This window comes from Vulpes vulpes, chromosome 4 (assembly GCF_048418805.1).
Source record: "Vulpes vulpes isolate BD-2025 chromosome 4, VulVul3, whole genome shotgun sequence".
In the NCBI taxonomy this organism is placed as follows: domain Eukaryota; kingdom Metazoa; phylum Chordata; class Mammalia; order Carnivora; family Canidae; genus Vulpes; species Vulpes vulpes.
The window spans coordinates 72,082,956-72,098,405 of record NC_132783.1 but is presented as its reverse complement, the minus strand read 5'-3'; the positions used below and the strand labels follow the sequence as shown (position 1 = coordinate 72,098,405).

At 41.0% G+C, this 15,450-nt stretch overlaps 1 protein-coding gene across 19 annotated transcripts in view; it reads left to right on the top strand.

Moving 5' to 3' along the window:
- ANK3 (ankyrin 3) overlaps positions 1 to 15,450 on the top strand; it is a 661,480-nt gene that overhangs the window by 329,099 nt on the left and 316,931 nt on the right. For 10 of the 19 annotated variants that reach the window (XM_072756069.1, XM_072756066.1, XM_072756063.1 and 7 more), the window contains exon 1: positions 4,779 to 6,513. The exons of 6 other annotated variants lie outside the window; for them this stretch is intronic. In XM_072756069.1, coding sequence (XP_072612170.1) covers positions 6,400 to 6,513 — 114 coding nt within the window. In that variant the 5' untranslated portion in view covers positions 4,779 to 6,399. Of the gene's footprint in view, positions 1 to 4,778; positions 6,514 to 15,450 lie in introns of those variants that run through there. 3 more of the 19 variants (XM_072756068.1, XM_026013571.2, XM_026013569.2) reach the window with 1 other exon arrangement.

The window sequence follows — 15,450 nt, the reverse complement described above, 5'->3', positions numbered from 1 at the left end:
CTAGTCACTTCCAGTTTGGTTATACTGCTTTATTTTCCTCACAATACTTGCTACTATCTGAAATTATCTCCTTCATGGATTTGCTTGCTTGTTTACTCCCCTGTCCCATACTCACAGGAACAGAAGCTGCAGAGCATGAGGCTTCTTCTGTTTTACTCACCGTTGGTATCACCAGTGCCTGTAACAGTACCTGGACCATAAAGAGAATTCCACATGATCTGTTCAGTGCATGAGCAGTTGGCTATGTGACTAGAGTGTGAGGGATCAAATTGCAAAACTCTAAGTTCTGCGAATAGTGAAGAGAGACTTCATACCTGACCAAGATAGCACTCTTCTGAGTGCTGATCTCTGTGCTCTATTTTATATGCCCAGCTCTGCTTCCAGGGCATCTGTGCTGTGATTGCTAGTTGACTTCTCTCTCTCTCTCTCCCATTTGATTACTTGAGGACAGGAACCAAGTCCCATTCACCTGTATGTTCCAGGTGCTGGACACAGTGACCAGCAGGGTGAATCGGTGAGTCCATGAGTACATGAATGGTTCTTTCTGTGCAAGAGCCTGAGAACACACTACCTTTTTGGGCTTCGTCTTTCAAACAGAAAACGTAATGACTGACTGCTGGGTGTCTTCTTCTTCTTCTTTTTTTTTTTAAGATTTTATTTATTAATGAGAGATAGAGATAGAGAGAGAGAGGCAGAGACATAGGCAGAGGGAGAAGCAGGCTCCATGCAGGGAGCCCGATGTGGGACTCGATCCCGGGTCTCCAGGATCACGCCCTGGGCTGAAGGCGGCGCTAAACTGCTGAGCCACCCGGGCTGCCCTGCTGGGTGTCTTCTAATGCTTGTTTGCAGAAATAGCTGCCTTTGGAAAGATCATGTCTGGCAAATTAGGCTCTTTTTGTTCATATAGGCTCTTTATATAGACAATCACTGTAGTGTGAGCCACGCGTATAATTTCAAATTTCCAATAGCTACATTTAAAGATCTTTTTAAAAAGTAAGATTTATTTTAATATATTTTATTTAACTGAACATATCTGAAATAGTTTCGTTTTGACATGACTCAATATATGCGATTATTACTGAGGAATTTTACGTTGCTTTTTCTCATATGAAGTCTAGCAAGCCAGTGTTACTTCATGTCTTAATTTGGATACTAAATTATTGGAAATACTTGATCCATATTTTTCAAGTAAAATTTAAATTTGGAAAAGTGTATTCCCATATCCAGATTTTCAAGACACACTGAAATGTGTCCCACTATCTGAATTGAGAATGGTTTTAAATTTAAAACTTGGTTCTCCAGACATATTAGTCACATTTCAGTACCCAATAGCCAAATATGGCTGGTGGCTACCATAATGGCCAGCATAGATCACAACTCTTCCTAAATATACCTTTCCTATACATCTCCCTTTATTTCCAAACACCCACAACCTTCTATCACTTCAAGTCACGGCATTTTAGGTTCATGAGAGGGTGGGTTTGAAGTCCTTTGGTCTAGCCACTCCTTCTATAAAAACAGGGGAGCAGAGAGAACGTGTCTTGTTCAGTACTTTTGGCTTGCCCACCATTCTTGGTGCTAGCTTCACACTCAGTGCTCTGCCAGGCATGGCCAGTCTACTCTTTGGGTCAGATGGAGCCCAGGGATGTGACTGGGGGAGTCTTCCATGCAGAACGAGGGATCCCCTCCTCCCTAGGTGGCCAGTGTGGCTGTGGTGTAGGGACCTCAGGAAAGCTGCCTCTGTGTGCCTGTTGTGAGGTGCCCATGTCAGGTGGCGGAAGCAGCTGGCAGCCTGGGTCCAGCTGGCTCTCCAACACGGAGGTCGAGCCAGTTAGTTGTACAGACCGTCTAGTCCAGGGATGGAGGGCAGACTGAGCACTAAGGCAGATGGGCCCAAAGCTAGTGCTCATTTACCCAGAGGTGGTACCCCTATGAGAGTGTGGGAAGGACCCGCAATCTTTCAGTGTTGTCCAGATAGTCTTTTTTTTTTTTTATCACTTATGTGTCTCATCTGCAAATGAAGAAGAATATGTGACTTTGAGTTGAGAATTTCCCAGGATGCTTTTTTGTCATTTGTAACCATTGACAGGTTTAGTGCTTGTTTTCTTTCTTCTTCCTCACATTGTTCGGAACCTGCTCAAGGTCTCTTGACATCATCTTTATCTAGGATGCCAAAATTAATGAAATGACGATGAATCCATTTTTCTTTGTGAAGGGAAAAGTATTTTGACTCTTACAGTGAGGCTGCTCTGCTTCTGAGAAAACTGCAGTGGGTGCAGCACGAATAGTTTTCATTCCATCAAAACACACACTTTGCTCATTACCGAGAGCAGAGGGTAGGTTTGGGAAGGTACAGCCTCCCTGGCAGATGGGAACTTTTTTTTCTTTCTGCTTCCTATCCTCCATTTGTCTATACATTCCCCATCCTCCCCTTCTCTACATCATTATGTAATATTTTTTTCAAAGTGCACATTTATTATAACTTCAAAATGACCAAGAGACAGTATTCCCTTCATAAAAATCACATACATTTTGTGTGTCCACCCAGCTCAAGAATGGGGAGACACAATACAAAATAACACCCGAGAGCAGTCAAGTTAATAATTGGCTGAGGCAATAGTCAAAGTTTGTCTCAAAATCCTGGCAAGATGTAAGCTTAAGCTGTGAAGAGAAGTTTCCCTTGCTAGTTTCTGAAGTCTATAAAACATCCTAATGAGTTGACTTGGTTTTATTTTCAGTGAGATATTTAGTCACAAACTTTTGATTCCTGCATTAGAAATTATTTGGGGAATACACATTATTCCAGCTACCAAACTAGAAAGTGATTTTTATTTTTTGGTACTAGTCTTATGTTGTAATGCACAAATAGGAGGTCCTCTAAGTGAAATTTGTCATTTCTGGTAAGGAACCAGGAATAATTTTGGGCAAAATCGTAAGGAAAGTTTTAACAGGCATCACTTTTTGAAATAAGTTCTGGTAATTGAGGTCCAAGCAAGAAAAAGACCAGGACTCCTCCGTGCTGCAGGATGCTGGCTTTCAAATTGCTCAGTCAAGCTGCCTTCTGCAGAAAGGGTAGGGGGACATAAAGCTGGGCTTCAGGATACCATTCCTTCAGTTCAGCCCAATGGCTCCACTGTTATGCTGATTATAATTGCCTTTCCTATAGGACATATTCAAAGAAGGATTTCTATTGCTAAAATTTGAAAGATCACTCTTTTACTTTATTTTTGAAAGGATGCTTTAGGAATTCTTGTACCTGGAACTTTTATAAAACCAGAACAGGTCCCCCCCCCCCCCCCCCCCCCGCCCCCCTTCTCTGGAGAGAAGTGGCTTAAGAATAGTCTTTAACTTTTAACAGCTTTGACATTCCATGCCTAGGCCATCCCCATCCTGTGTGAGTCCTGTCCAGTACCCCCTCTTGGCCAATGTCAGGGAGTGGGACTGGACAAGTTACCCTGTATGCAGGTGATAATTGATGCAACTGAACCTTGCATGTCCTTCCTGCTGTGGAGACCCACCACCCTGCTCAGAGACACTCTCTTGTACAACTGTGCTGACCGTTTTATTCTGCAGATCCATCCTAATTCTCTAACCTTGCAGAAAAGAGCAAGCTCTGGAGACTTCAGTGAGACAGTTGTTTGAATCTTCAACACAATAAAGTGTTTAAAAGTTCTTTTTCTTTTCATGTTTAATTTTCAGCTATTAATAGCTTGCTTCCTACAATTATTGAAAGAACTGTCAATTCAGTTTGGGAGGAGAAAACCTCATGTTTGTGGCTATGGGTCTCCCTTTGTGTTGAGAATGAGTACACAAGCAGCTGGAGAGTTGGAGAGTTACCTGTCAGGATGAACGCTGGGCAGAAAGAAGGGAACTAAGACTTCAGTGGTATAATAATCAAAGTCTCAGATCCACAGGGCTGCCTTCCCTAGCAGCATTGCTGTTAAAAGTTCTGCTGGTTTAGAAATGGAGGGCAAAAGCCCACATTTTCTGAAAGAAATAAAACCTAAATAAGCCAAGCCTTAGAATTTATTTTTGATGGGTTAACCACTTGCTGAGATACTACAAAATCCAACATAGCAAAAAATTTATATTATGGCAACATAATAGTTGTGATGGATTCTCAATTTCTGAGTAATTTTGGAGAAACAATTATTCTAGAGAGAAATGTTTTGAAAAGCACTTGGGGCCTGTTCTCCTAATTTCCTGCTATGCTTTGGCTGATAGAGATCAATGGGAAAGTATAGTTTCGCCAGCCTCAGATAAAGAGGTTACTCTGATCAAGGATACTTATAAATATATTTTAAAATATCATTAGTGTCTATAAAGAAAGAAAAAAAGGTCCAGGAGCCAGTGGGAAACCAGCCAGTTTTTAAGCTGGCTATTCTCTACAACTTGCTGAAAATAAGGAAAGGAAATTATATGAATTTTCCTCAAAAGTACAGAATAATTTATATAAGGAGAGACTGTACAAAAGTTCTAATTTGTATTTTTTTCTCCATCCCACCTATTCCTATTACACTAAAAAATATATATTTTGGTAAAAAAATTTTTATTACTAAGATCCAAATATGATTTATCACTTTTGGATCTGGGTCGCATTTAATTCCCCTACTTCATTTTCTCCTCTATTTTGTCAGATGATGGTTTGGTAGGCAATGGAGACCCTTTCCAGACCTCTTTCATCCTGAAGACTATTTCTTTGGGGAAGCAGCTCATGAGCATCAGCACACGCAGTAGGCCCCTGGGAATGGTTGACCCATATGGTTTTCAAGTGACTCATAGTAGGGCCCGAGAGGTGTGTGCCATCCACTTGCAGCAGGACTGGAAAGCCCTGGGTGTCTTTCCTGTCCTGTTGCCTATCACTGCCCCAGCAGAGGGTAAATCCCCCTACAGGGGGATGGGGAAGAAGCCTTTTGATCTCCAAGCCCGAAATGTACCGGGTGGATGTTGTTTGCAGGAGCTCACAATGCAGGTGCTTTATGAAGTAGGTGAACAACAGCTCCAGAGAACTTCAGCCAACTCCTCACATGGTGCCTCTGGACTTCCTGCTTCAGCTTTCACACGCTTTAGCCATCAGTTCTGCAAAGCCAAAAGGACCAATCTCTAACATTACGGACGTTTTGTACTGGAAGAAGCACTTGGACTTATGGTATTGGAAGTACACGTCTAAAGCTTTTCAGTGGAGCATCATCTTATTTTCCTGGTGGATTTAGGGTTTCTTACCAGGGCTCAAATGTCTTAGGTCCCATCTAACATTCGGCCGTTTCTTGCTCAGGCTGTGTGAATACCGTGTGTGTACACAGGATTTCTGACTTGGCGCATTTCTTCCAGTGTGTGCATCCTGGCAGAAGCCACGCCAGCAGGCCTTGAGAACTACTGCTGCTTCACTTCACATCATGAATATTCAGAGGCTGCAGTCCGTGAGGACTCAGGTGGCAAAAATAGTAAGGTGATTGAAGCAAACCCTAACACGAAAGCCGTCTCCATTTCAGTGTCTCCGAAACCCTGATTGCTGCACAGATTGCCCATTCTCCGACCCGTGGACCACATGAGAGGAGAGTCCTGGGGAACTCCTCTGAATCGGGCATCTGTTCCATACACCAACATGCTCACGCCTTTCTGTATGATGTGTTGTAATCAGCATGTTGTTTTTAAAAGACAACAGGCCCTTCTGTAGTCCTCTCCCACAAGATGCATTTGGGCTGACAGTTCAGCATAAAGGACACAGTGTTGAGACCAGCAATGCATGCATTGTTTTCCCTGTAATGCAATCAGGGTCTCCGTAGCAAAATTTAGTGCACTTTGTGAAATCTTACTTTATATATTTTGTCACCATCAGCAGTTAAACTAAAGTAGGAGCAGCTCCATTCTCTTATGGGTTAAATTATGCTCTGTGCAGAACTAGTGGTGATGTATAAATTGCAGCCCTGTCTTTTTTTCGAAGGATTCTAAAATAGGTTTTCAGAATTAGTACTGGATTTTCGCTCCTGCATGTGTGGTGACTCTGGATTTTCTCCCTTCGGAGAAGCATCCTTTGCAGCATTCCCCCTTCCGAGGCATCACTTAGACACTTCCAGCTGGTGGCAGGGGATACGGCCATAATACAGCTTCCTGTGCCCCAGCTGTCTTTTTCACTACGCTAAATGCATTACGATGGCTGCACTCTCGTGTAAAGGTTCAGGTGGAGGAAGGTGGAAGATGAAGTCTGGAGACCGGCTTTTGGGTTTTTAAATGCTGCAACTGCTACAGCATCTTTGCCTTTTGCATGTCTTCCTGCTTCTGGTCAAAGGGCTCTCTCCAGTGATTGGAATGCTGCCGTAAGCCTGGCTAAAGGTGCCCGAGGAGATCACCTCAGACGAGGAAGCCCTGCGTGCTTGAGAAGATCTTTTTAAATGCATTATGGCTCATGCAGCCTCACAATTAAAGAAAAACAGGGATTTAGAAATCAATGCTGAAGAAGAGACTGAGAAAAAAAGGAAACACCGCAAACGGTCCCGGGATCGGAAGAAAAAGGTAGTTGTCTCTGCCAGAGCATATATCTTGCCTGGGTTCTTTTTGTTTTAATCTCCTCCCGGCGCCTGTTTAGAGGCATGAAGGGCTATTTTTACATGCTGTCTAGGGTATAAATTGGGAACAGATGCTGAAACCCAGTGTTAGACCACGGCCCAGGATGGGCTACAGGCGAGGGAAGATTTGATCTTGTGTGGGGGAGATTGCAGTGCTGATGCGGAAGGTGTGCTTGCACTTCACATGGGCAGGGGCATGTTGCCAGGACACAGAAAGGTGTTGCAAGGGAGTTAAAAGTAGTTTCTTCTCAGCCCCGTCAAGGTTAAATGGACTACAGGGACTCAGGTTCAAGGGAGAGGCCGGAGAGCCAGTCTTTGTACTTCTTGGATGTCTGTCTCGTGGAAAAGGAGCTTTTGTGCTAGAACTACTGTCACATGTGTGCGTTTCTCAGGCAGATCTGTGACCTTAAAGACGTAGCAAAAAAGTCATTTCCTGCTTCGCTTTCCTCCCCCTTCTTTCTTTTCTTTTGCCTCTTATTTGTACGAGGTGCTTTGAGTTAGCTTGTGCAATGGAAATAAGCTGCCAGAAATAACTTTCTTTTGTTAAATGAAGCTAAAATCACAGAGGTTTGTTTTTCTCTGCTAGGGGAGAGAGATTATCCTGAATGCAGGAATTCCCATGGCCCGGCAGGGACCTGCAGGCTTCAACACTGATTGCTTCTGATTAAAGCATGAGCATTGATCATCCCCAACTGATATTCTAAGGTGTTGGGAAGTGGGGGGAGGAGGAATATTCTAGGTCAGTGGTGTTTTATTACAGCCTGAGAGTACTTACTGAGTGTTTAGTGGCTGTGCCCTTAAATATGACTCCTAGGTACCCGGTGGGTAGCGAGGGCCCAAAGCACTTTTCCTCCACGGCAATTAATAAAAATTGACTAAAACTCTGTGATCTGAATATGAAAGTCAGGTCATAAAGCATTTTTATGTCTCTTTGTGAGAATTCCCAAGGGAAAGATAATCTTAATTTGCTCTGAGCACTGATGCATGTGCCTTCCAAATGACATGCAGATTTCATCCACCACATGTACCTCTTTTCAGGGTTGATCATGAATATTTTTGGTGCCTTTGTCATCTTCTCCAGAGTTAGGGTCTGCAAAAGAAGACTCTCTGCCTTTTGTTACATGGCAGGCTTGATGAAGTTGAGTCTGGAGGGCTACAGTTGCTTTGCTGAAAGATGTTAAATATAGACCCTTCCCCCTTCAATATTCCTGTAAATTAACTTTTTTGAATGTATTTTCACAAAAGTACAAACTCAGGTTAGGAAATTCTGTGCAAGCGTATTTCAAAGCCCTGCACAGCAGAGTTATGGAATTGCCATATTTTGCTAGGTTCTGGTCTAATTGTACTGTATTAGGCTGTCTCTGGGTAGGTCATTATTGAGTGCCCCCTCTCCACCCATCTTTACCCACTCCCACCACCATAAACTGGCTTCTAAGAAACCATGGGGGAAGGTACATATATTTGCATAAGGATACAAAGTCATCATTGCTGTTCATACTCTGTGTAACAGTTGTTAGCTGAGCCAGGCTTATGCACCGCAGTTTCCTGTAGTGATGACAGGCCCACTGCCTTGGGGCCTGGGCCCCTGTTTGACTTGGACGCAAAATAGGGAAGGGGTGAGGCAAAGGGAGCTTCTGGACTCACTGAGCTGAAGCAAATGCTTTGTGGACCAAACTGCTTTGTTATGAGTACAACAGAGTCCGTCCAATGTAAATCTCTTAGCAACCAGAAGGGAACATGGAGAAATATCAATATCGCTATGTCAGTGTGCAAGCAGATTTAAATGTTTTATTCTCGGGACGGTCACAGAGTTGATCCAGAAAGTGGCTTGGGAATAATGCTTTTGCTGCTGTTGTACTAGTGTATTTCAGGAGATTTAAATATTCAAAGTCCAGAGATTTCAGGGTCTACTTTCAAAGTGTAAAGGCAAGATTAGATTACTTTGAAGACATAATCTAGATTCTTTTTTGGTCACAAAGCATATATACCACTTACTCTGTACAAAGTGGATTATTTTGACTTGAGGTTTCTTTTTCCTCCCTTTTCCCTAAGATCCTAATGAAGGCTTGTGGGTTACTTTGCTCCATATTGTATGTCGCGTGTCAATCAGAAAAGCTGCTTTTATATACTTTATGGGTTACTGTGGGGTTCGCTGCTCTTGCTCACATGTAGAAATATCCTCTAGGATCTTTTAATTACATAAAAGTAATACTGAGTAGTCTCACAAAATCACAAAATAGAAAAGCTTAAGAAAAACATAAAGAGTATCTAATTTGTAAATCAAATCATAATACATATGTAAAATTAACACTGCATTCACATTTCATCATTTTTTTTGAAAATCCACATTTGATCTTTTATGAGTATTGATAACCATGAATAGGTGATTACCAATCAAAAAATAGGAGACTTCTAGGAATTTTTAATGACTTGAATTTCAATAACAATGTGTCTTATTCTTACTATAGCAACCTTAGGGTCCAGAAAAAGATCTTTCTATTTGTTAAAGGACATACAGCTAGATGAATGAACCCTTAATCTTTTCATCACCAGTTTTTCTGACTTGGAGCAAAAAAAAGAAAGAAAGAAATCCAAAAACCTTTTCATGAGTATTTTGTTTAAAAGTTTCTTTCCACTGCATTTACAAATCTCCCTTATGCACCCTTTCCCATTGCTCTTCCCTGCTAGATATTCCCCTTCACTCTTCCTATCCTGACAGGCTGCTGAGGCTGGCTGTGAGTGGGTGGCATGCCAAAGGTAGACAGAGTGCCTTTGAGTGGCTTAACATTGGATCCATGCCCTGACTGAGCAAGTTGCAGAGAGGAACTCTTTATATTCGCTGCACTGAGCAATGTCCTGGCCCACGGGCGGTGTCAGTAGATGACCCAAACTACCATAGATTCATGAGGGCTGGAAGTCACAAAGGCTCTCAGGCCCACACTTCCCTTCTTGCCTCTGGCCTCTGGTGCTGAGTTACCAACATATTTTGCCTTCTCTCTGGGTAAACTATAAAATACATTTCAATAATGAGGGGTATTAGGAGACTTGACCTTAACCTATTCAATAATTTGTTTTAATGTTCACAAGTATCCTTGTATATATTTATTACATCCTACCAAAAAAAAAAAAAAAACGCTTTGAAGTGATCTAAGGAAAAAAGAAACACATATTTATGTGTGTGTGTGTGTGTGTGTGTGTGTGTGTGTGTGTGTGTATATATCCCTGACAGAGGATAATATATACTGGGATAAAGTGGCAGTAAATTTTATGATTAATATCTTTTCTAATTATTGATGTCAGACTCCTACAACTTTTCAGTGGTAGAGCAGGAGTGAATATTCATTCTTTTATATTTGCATTCATGCATTCATGCATTCATTCAGCAAACATTTACTGAGTGACTTCTGTGGATCAGGCATGGCATTGAGTGGTGGGGACAAAACTAACAGAAGCAGAATGGCAGCAGTGCAGTAACTCCCTGCAGAGACGAGAGAAAGAGATGAGCACCAGTAATCACCCTGCATAACATGTGGTAGAGAGCATGGGAGTCCTTAGGAAGACTCCCAGTTGAACTCGAATGGGCTCAGAGATGGTTTTTGGTGAAGCTGAGCCCTAGAGGTGGGAGAAGGGAGCAAGACAGGCAGGCAGAAGGACAGGAATCCTATGCCCAAAGTGGTGGAAGTAAGAGGCAATGTTCAGGTGTGTGAAAAACATAAGTAAGGAGCAAAGGGCACAAGAGTGTATGGCAGGAAAAATGGCCAGAAAAGTAGTCAGAAGCCAGGTCATGAAGACCTCTGTATGCCATCTCACAAGGTTGGAAATGACCCTCTCAAAGGAGAGGGACTCAAACCACCTTGAATGCAGGCGGGAGGAGGAGAAACTGAACAGCTGTATGGCTTAGAACCGTCACTTGGGTGTCCGTGTTGCAGACAGCAGCCGGAGAGCCATCCGGAAGTGCTGGTGATGATTCAGGAATCAGAGATGCTGAGGGTCTGAACCAGGCCAGAGACTCTGACAGAGGAGAGGGGGTGTTGCAACCAAGAGATATTTAGGGGAAGACTCAACAGAACTTGGCAATGGACTGGATGTAGGATGTGAGAGGGAGAGATCGGATTCTAGGGTAACTGCCAAGTTCCTGGCTTGAAGCGGAAAATGAATAATTAAATTTCCTGGATTCATGTCTTTTCTCCCAGGACATTTATTGACCACTTAAAATATACCAGGTAGGGTTTTTAAATTGCTTTGTAGGTAGAGGCTTACTTAATCTTGACAGAAACCCTACAAAGAAAATATTTTTATTATCCCCATTTTATAAATGAGGAAACTGAGCCCAATAAGCTGTTCCCGTACTGTTTAGTGATAGATCTAAGATTCCAGCATGGAAAGTCTAATTCTAGCTCATATTTTTACCTATAACATGAAACAGCATATGTAATTAGTATTTTCACAGCTATATATCAAAATGGATTTGATTCAGAGAATCTTCTAAGTGATCAGCTACTTCCTAGACACTGAGAGCCTTAAATAACAAGCTTTATATCTCTAACTCAGTGCAGTCTGAGCAGTGTGTCTTTCTTCCCTTCTGCAATAGATTATTTTTAAAAATATTTATTAGGGGGGGAGAGAGAACACAAGCAGGGGAAGGGGCACAGGGAGAAGGAAAGAGAGAATCTCCAGCAGACTCCCCACTGAGCGTGGAGTCCAATGTGGGGCTTGATCCCACAACCTTGAGATCATGACCTGAGCCGAAATCAGGAGTCAGATGTTTAACTGACTGAGCCACCCACGTGGCCCCCACCACCACAATAGTTTAGTGTTTTACCCGAAGAATTTCTTTTTAAATTTTTGAAAATAGAGGAAGACTACCAACACCAGGACTTCAAATCCTCAAAGACACGTCGCTATAATGACATAACAGTGTCTTAGGTGCTTGCTGTATACCTGACGATGTGCAGAGTGATTCCCACGGATTATTCTACTGTTTTTCTCACAACTTCTTTATGAGGCAGGCATTATTTTCATCCCCAGTTTTTATAGCTAAACAAAGACTTAAAGAGAATAAATAATTTGCCTGTGGTCACATAGCTCATAAGTATTGGGTCTACACTTAAACTTGGGTCACAGGACCCATTTGGAATCTGTATTTAACCACTGGGTTTACTGAAATAAAAATCTGGCAGTATCCTTTAGGATTAAAGCAATGTAAGGATTTGAGAATAAATTTCAGGACACATAAACTGTTGAGGATTATCTCTTGCTATATAAGTTTGGTGCTTTCTGACATTTACAGGCCTTTTCCATGCCTGTTTTCTTATGCCCTATGGCACCCATGATTTAAGATGCCATGCAGGAGGAGGTTGTATACTACAATGACTGGGCTTTTGAAGAAGATTACGTTGACCTGTATTATTAGATAAAAGGAACCTACTTCTGTTTCCTGCTCTGCTGAGTGTGTAGACTCCAGATGTCTGTTGAGTCTAGTTTCTCTATCAGCACCCTTGATTTTCTGTACTGTAATTATGAGTTCCCATGTACCTCACCCAGGAGACTATGAGCTCCTTGAGGGCGGAAGTGGTATCATAATCACCTACTACCAAACTGGGCCTTGCAGAGTAGGTGAAGGATGGGAGGGAGAAAGGGAAGGGTGGTGGATGGATGAGAGGCAGGCAGTATCCTACAGTGGTTAAGAGCATGGACTATAGTGTAAGATTGTCTGCATTCAGGTGCTAGCCCTTGTAGCTGGTGTGACCTTGGGGAAGTTATTTAAACTCTCAGGGCCCTAGTCTTTTTACCTGAAAAATGAATATAATAAAAGTACATACATAGGGTTGCAATGAGATTTCAATGAATTAGGGTTAAAATGGCATTTGGCACAAAGCAAAAGCCATATAGTGGTAGTTGTTGCTGTTGTTATTGATATTCATAAGCAACACAAGAATGAATGGAACCTGAGCCTTTAGGGGCTGTGCCAGGCAGCCAGGCAGATAACCTCTCTAGGAGCACAAGTGGCTGCTCCCCCATCTCTACTCTTCCTCCATTTGGAAGAGGATGGATGGAAGAAGGCTTAACTCACTCGTAGAAAAGTTATGAATCTTTATCTTTTAACATTCTATGATATTTAGGAATTGGGAAGCAATTAAATAAAACTTGTCTGCTGATGGGTTCTCTGTGCTCTCTGTTCCTATCATGATACATTTTTTTTATTCTCAAAGTTATATGTTCATTTAAAAAAAAAACTTCATACTTTCTTGGTCTTGATCAATTACCATTATAATCAGTGCAAGATCATCTTAGTATAAATTATATATTTATTAATATCTGAATGTGTTATTTAAAATTTTGTTAGTTTTGTCACCAACATTCTACAGCTACTGAACTGTTTCTTCATTACTCTTCAAGCTCATGGTCTTTTCTGTCTCTTGATTTGCCTTTGGCAAGATGATATATTATTGTGTATATGTGTGTTTTATTGAATCTCAAGATGTTTGCTTTCAGTAGGTATGCTTGAGGACAAAGAGGATTTGGCATTGCTTTATAATTGTAGTTATGTTATTAGAAAAAATACATTAATCGTGTCACATTTTACCAGTATCTATTCACTTAATAAAAATGCACTGTGCACCTACACTGTGACTGTTACTGTGGTGAGGACTGGTAATGTAATCTTTTAAGATTTTATTTATTTATTTGAGGGAGAGAGCATGCATGAAAGGGAGGGAAAGGCAGAGGAAGAGAGAGAGAAACAGACTCCCCACTGAGCAGGGAGTCCACCCCAGGACTCTGAGATCATAACCTGAGCCAAAGGCAGACACTTAACTGACTAAGCCACCCAGGCGCCCCTACCTGCTTCTTTATATTCTTCTTGTATTACTCGGCACAGGTAGGGGTGAAGAACTAGAGGAAAAAATAGGTATTTTTTAGTGTTGGGTTAGCACTGGGTACGTTAACACTGTGCCAGAGTGTTATCCACATGTACAGAGGCTTTAGCCTAAGCTTAAGTTTGTTATGTAACTTGCCTCAGTCACAGAAATAACTGGCCTTGGAATCAAGCTCTGTGTGGCTCTAAGCCCCTTGCTTGAGCCATCAGAACTTCTGTAGGATAGGTTTTTTAAGAGAGGTCCTTATTAATAGACATTTATGGTGAATTCTTATGTGAAGAGAAGAATGATCAACTGTTGCAATGTTATAGTTAAATTATTTAGTAACTGAAATTTTATAAATTATCTTTCACTGCCAAATCTAAATATTGTCTAAATCATTACATTTAAATTAATGTACATTTAAATTAGTGCACATTTAAAATAACTTTTAAGAGGAATTCAGTGGCTGAAACGAAGTTGAATTATTAGCTTCTATCTGTTGATTGATGAAGAGGTTAAATGTTGAAGGATGATGTCTAAATACATTGTTACACTGTCAGTTATATAATCCAAATAGTATTCTGAAGAAAATATTTGCATAGAAAGATAACATTTGAAAACAAGGAATCTGCTATAGTCTTACCTAGACTGATGTTTCTAGTTTGTATAAGTTAAAAGTAGAAGAATTGAAAGCAACTTAATGGAAAAGAAGTCTGGACCTTTAACATATAGTTCAGATTTTTCTAGTGCTTATCCCCTTGATTCAAGATTATGCTGTCCTGCACCCAAAGTGGCTTTAAAAAAGAATGGCCTATCCTCATCAAATATAGGAGCTGCCTATAAAATGTATAGATTTCAATTTAGATTTAGTTGATTCCAGTAAATGATTTCTCAGTTATAGGTGACCTTCTACTAATTAAGATCATATCATCAGTTCTGTTTGAATTTATATGAAGTCCATTAGAATGGATAGAGACTAACGTTCATATCTACCAGGTTCGTAGCTTGCCCTTCGGCAAAACAAAAGCCAACAAAAATCACCACCATTGGAGAGGAAAGATGTATAGACTTTGTGGAAAAGAGTGGCAACAGAGAACTTGGCCAGAGAGGGTTGGAAGTAGGTCCAAGATTTTCTAGTGACTGGAAGCCAGTGACACTATAGCATCTATAACCTACATGTAGGTAGCCCGAAGAACTTTGTAATTTTAATACTATGAGCAGCATTATTTTATCCCAATGAAGTACAATTTTCTAAGATGTCTATACAATTGAAGCGTGTATGAAAATATAGTAAATTTTGTTTACTAGAGGATTAAAAATATTAATAAAGTATGTAAGCAATAAGGAGAAAGTCATGGGGAGGGTAAGTATTGTAAACCGCGGAAATGGAAAGAATGGGCTTTGGGCCTCGATAAGAATTCATATTGGAGCTGCCACTAATTAGCTGTGGCCTTGAACTAAATTTCTTTGGGTTTCAGTTACCACATTGTTCAAACCAGGATGTTATTAATCCTTTACTTGCATACATACTGTAAAGAGTAGAAATACTGTAAAGTCATTTTGCCAGGTTCCTGGCATAAAGGGAGAAATCAGTGACGGCTTCCAGCTTCCCTTCCTTGTAGTGTGGGCCTTCAGATGTAACCAGGTGACCATAGCCAAGAAGCAAATGGAGGAGCTGAGTAAACGAGTGGATGCTTTCAAGAACTTTTGTACCTCACAAGCACTCAGAAAATTACTTGATGAATGAAATTTTACTAATAAACTGGCATCCTCAAAAACTCATTTGAGTCCTGCATTTCAGCTCTTTGCAAACTTTTTTACAGCCCTCAGGGAATTAAATCTGTCATTTTGAGAAATACTTCCAAAGACTCACATGTTAAATACATTTTCCATTCATTAACACTATTATTAATTAGCTTCTCTCAGTAGTTAAATGCTAGCCTAGGTAGATATTAAAGAAAGCTTAAGAATCATATGTACACATAGAACGAAGTGTCAGATAATTCTTTTGACAAACTTTATTT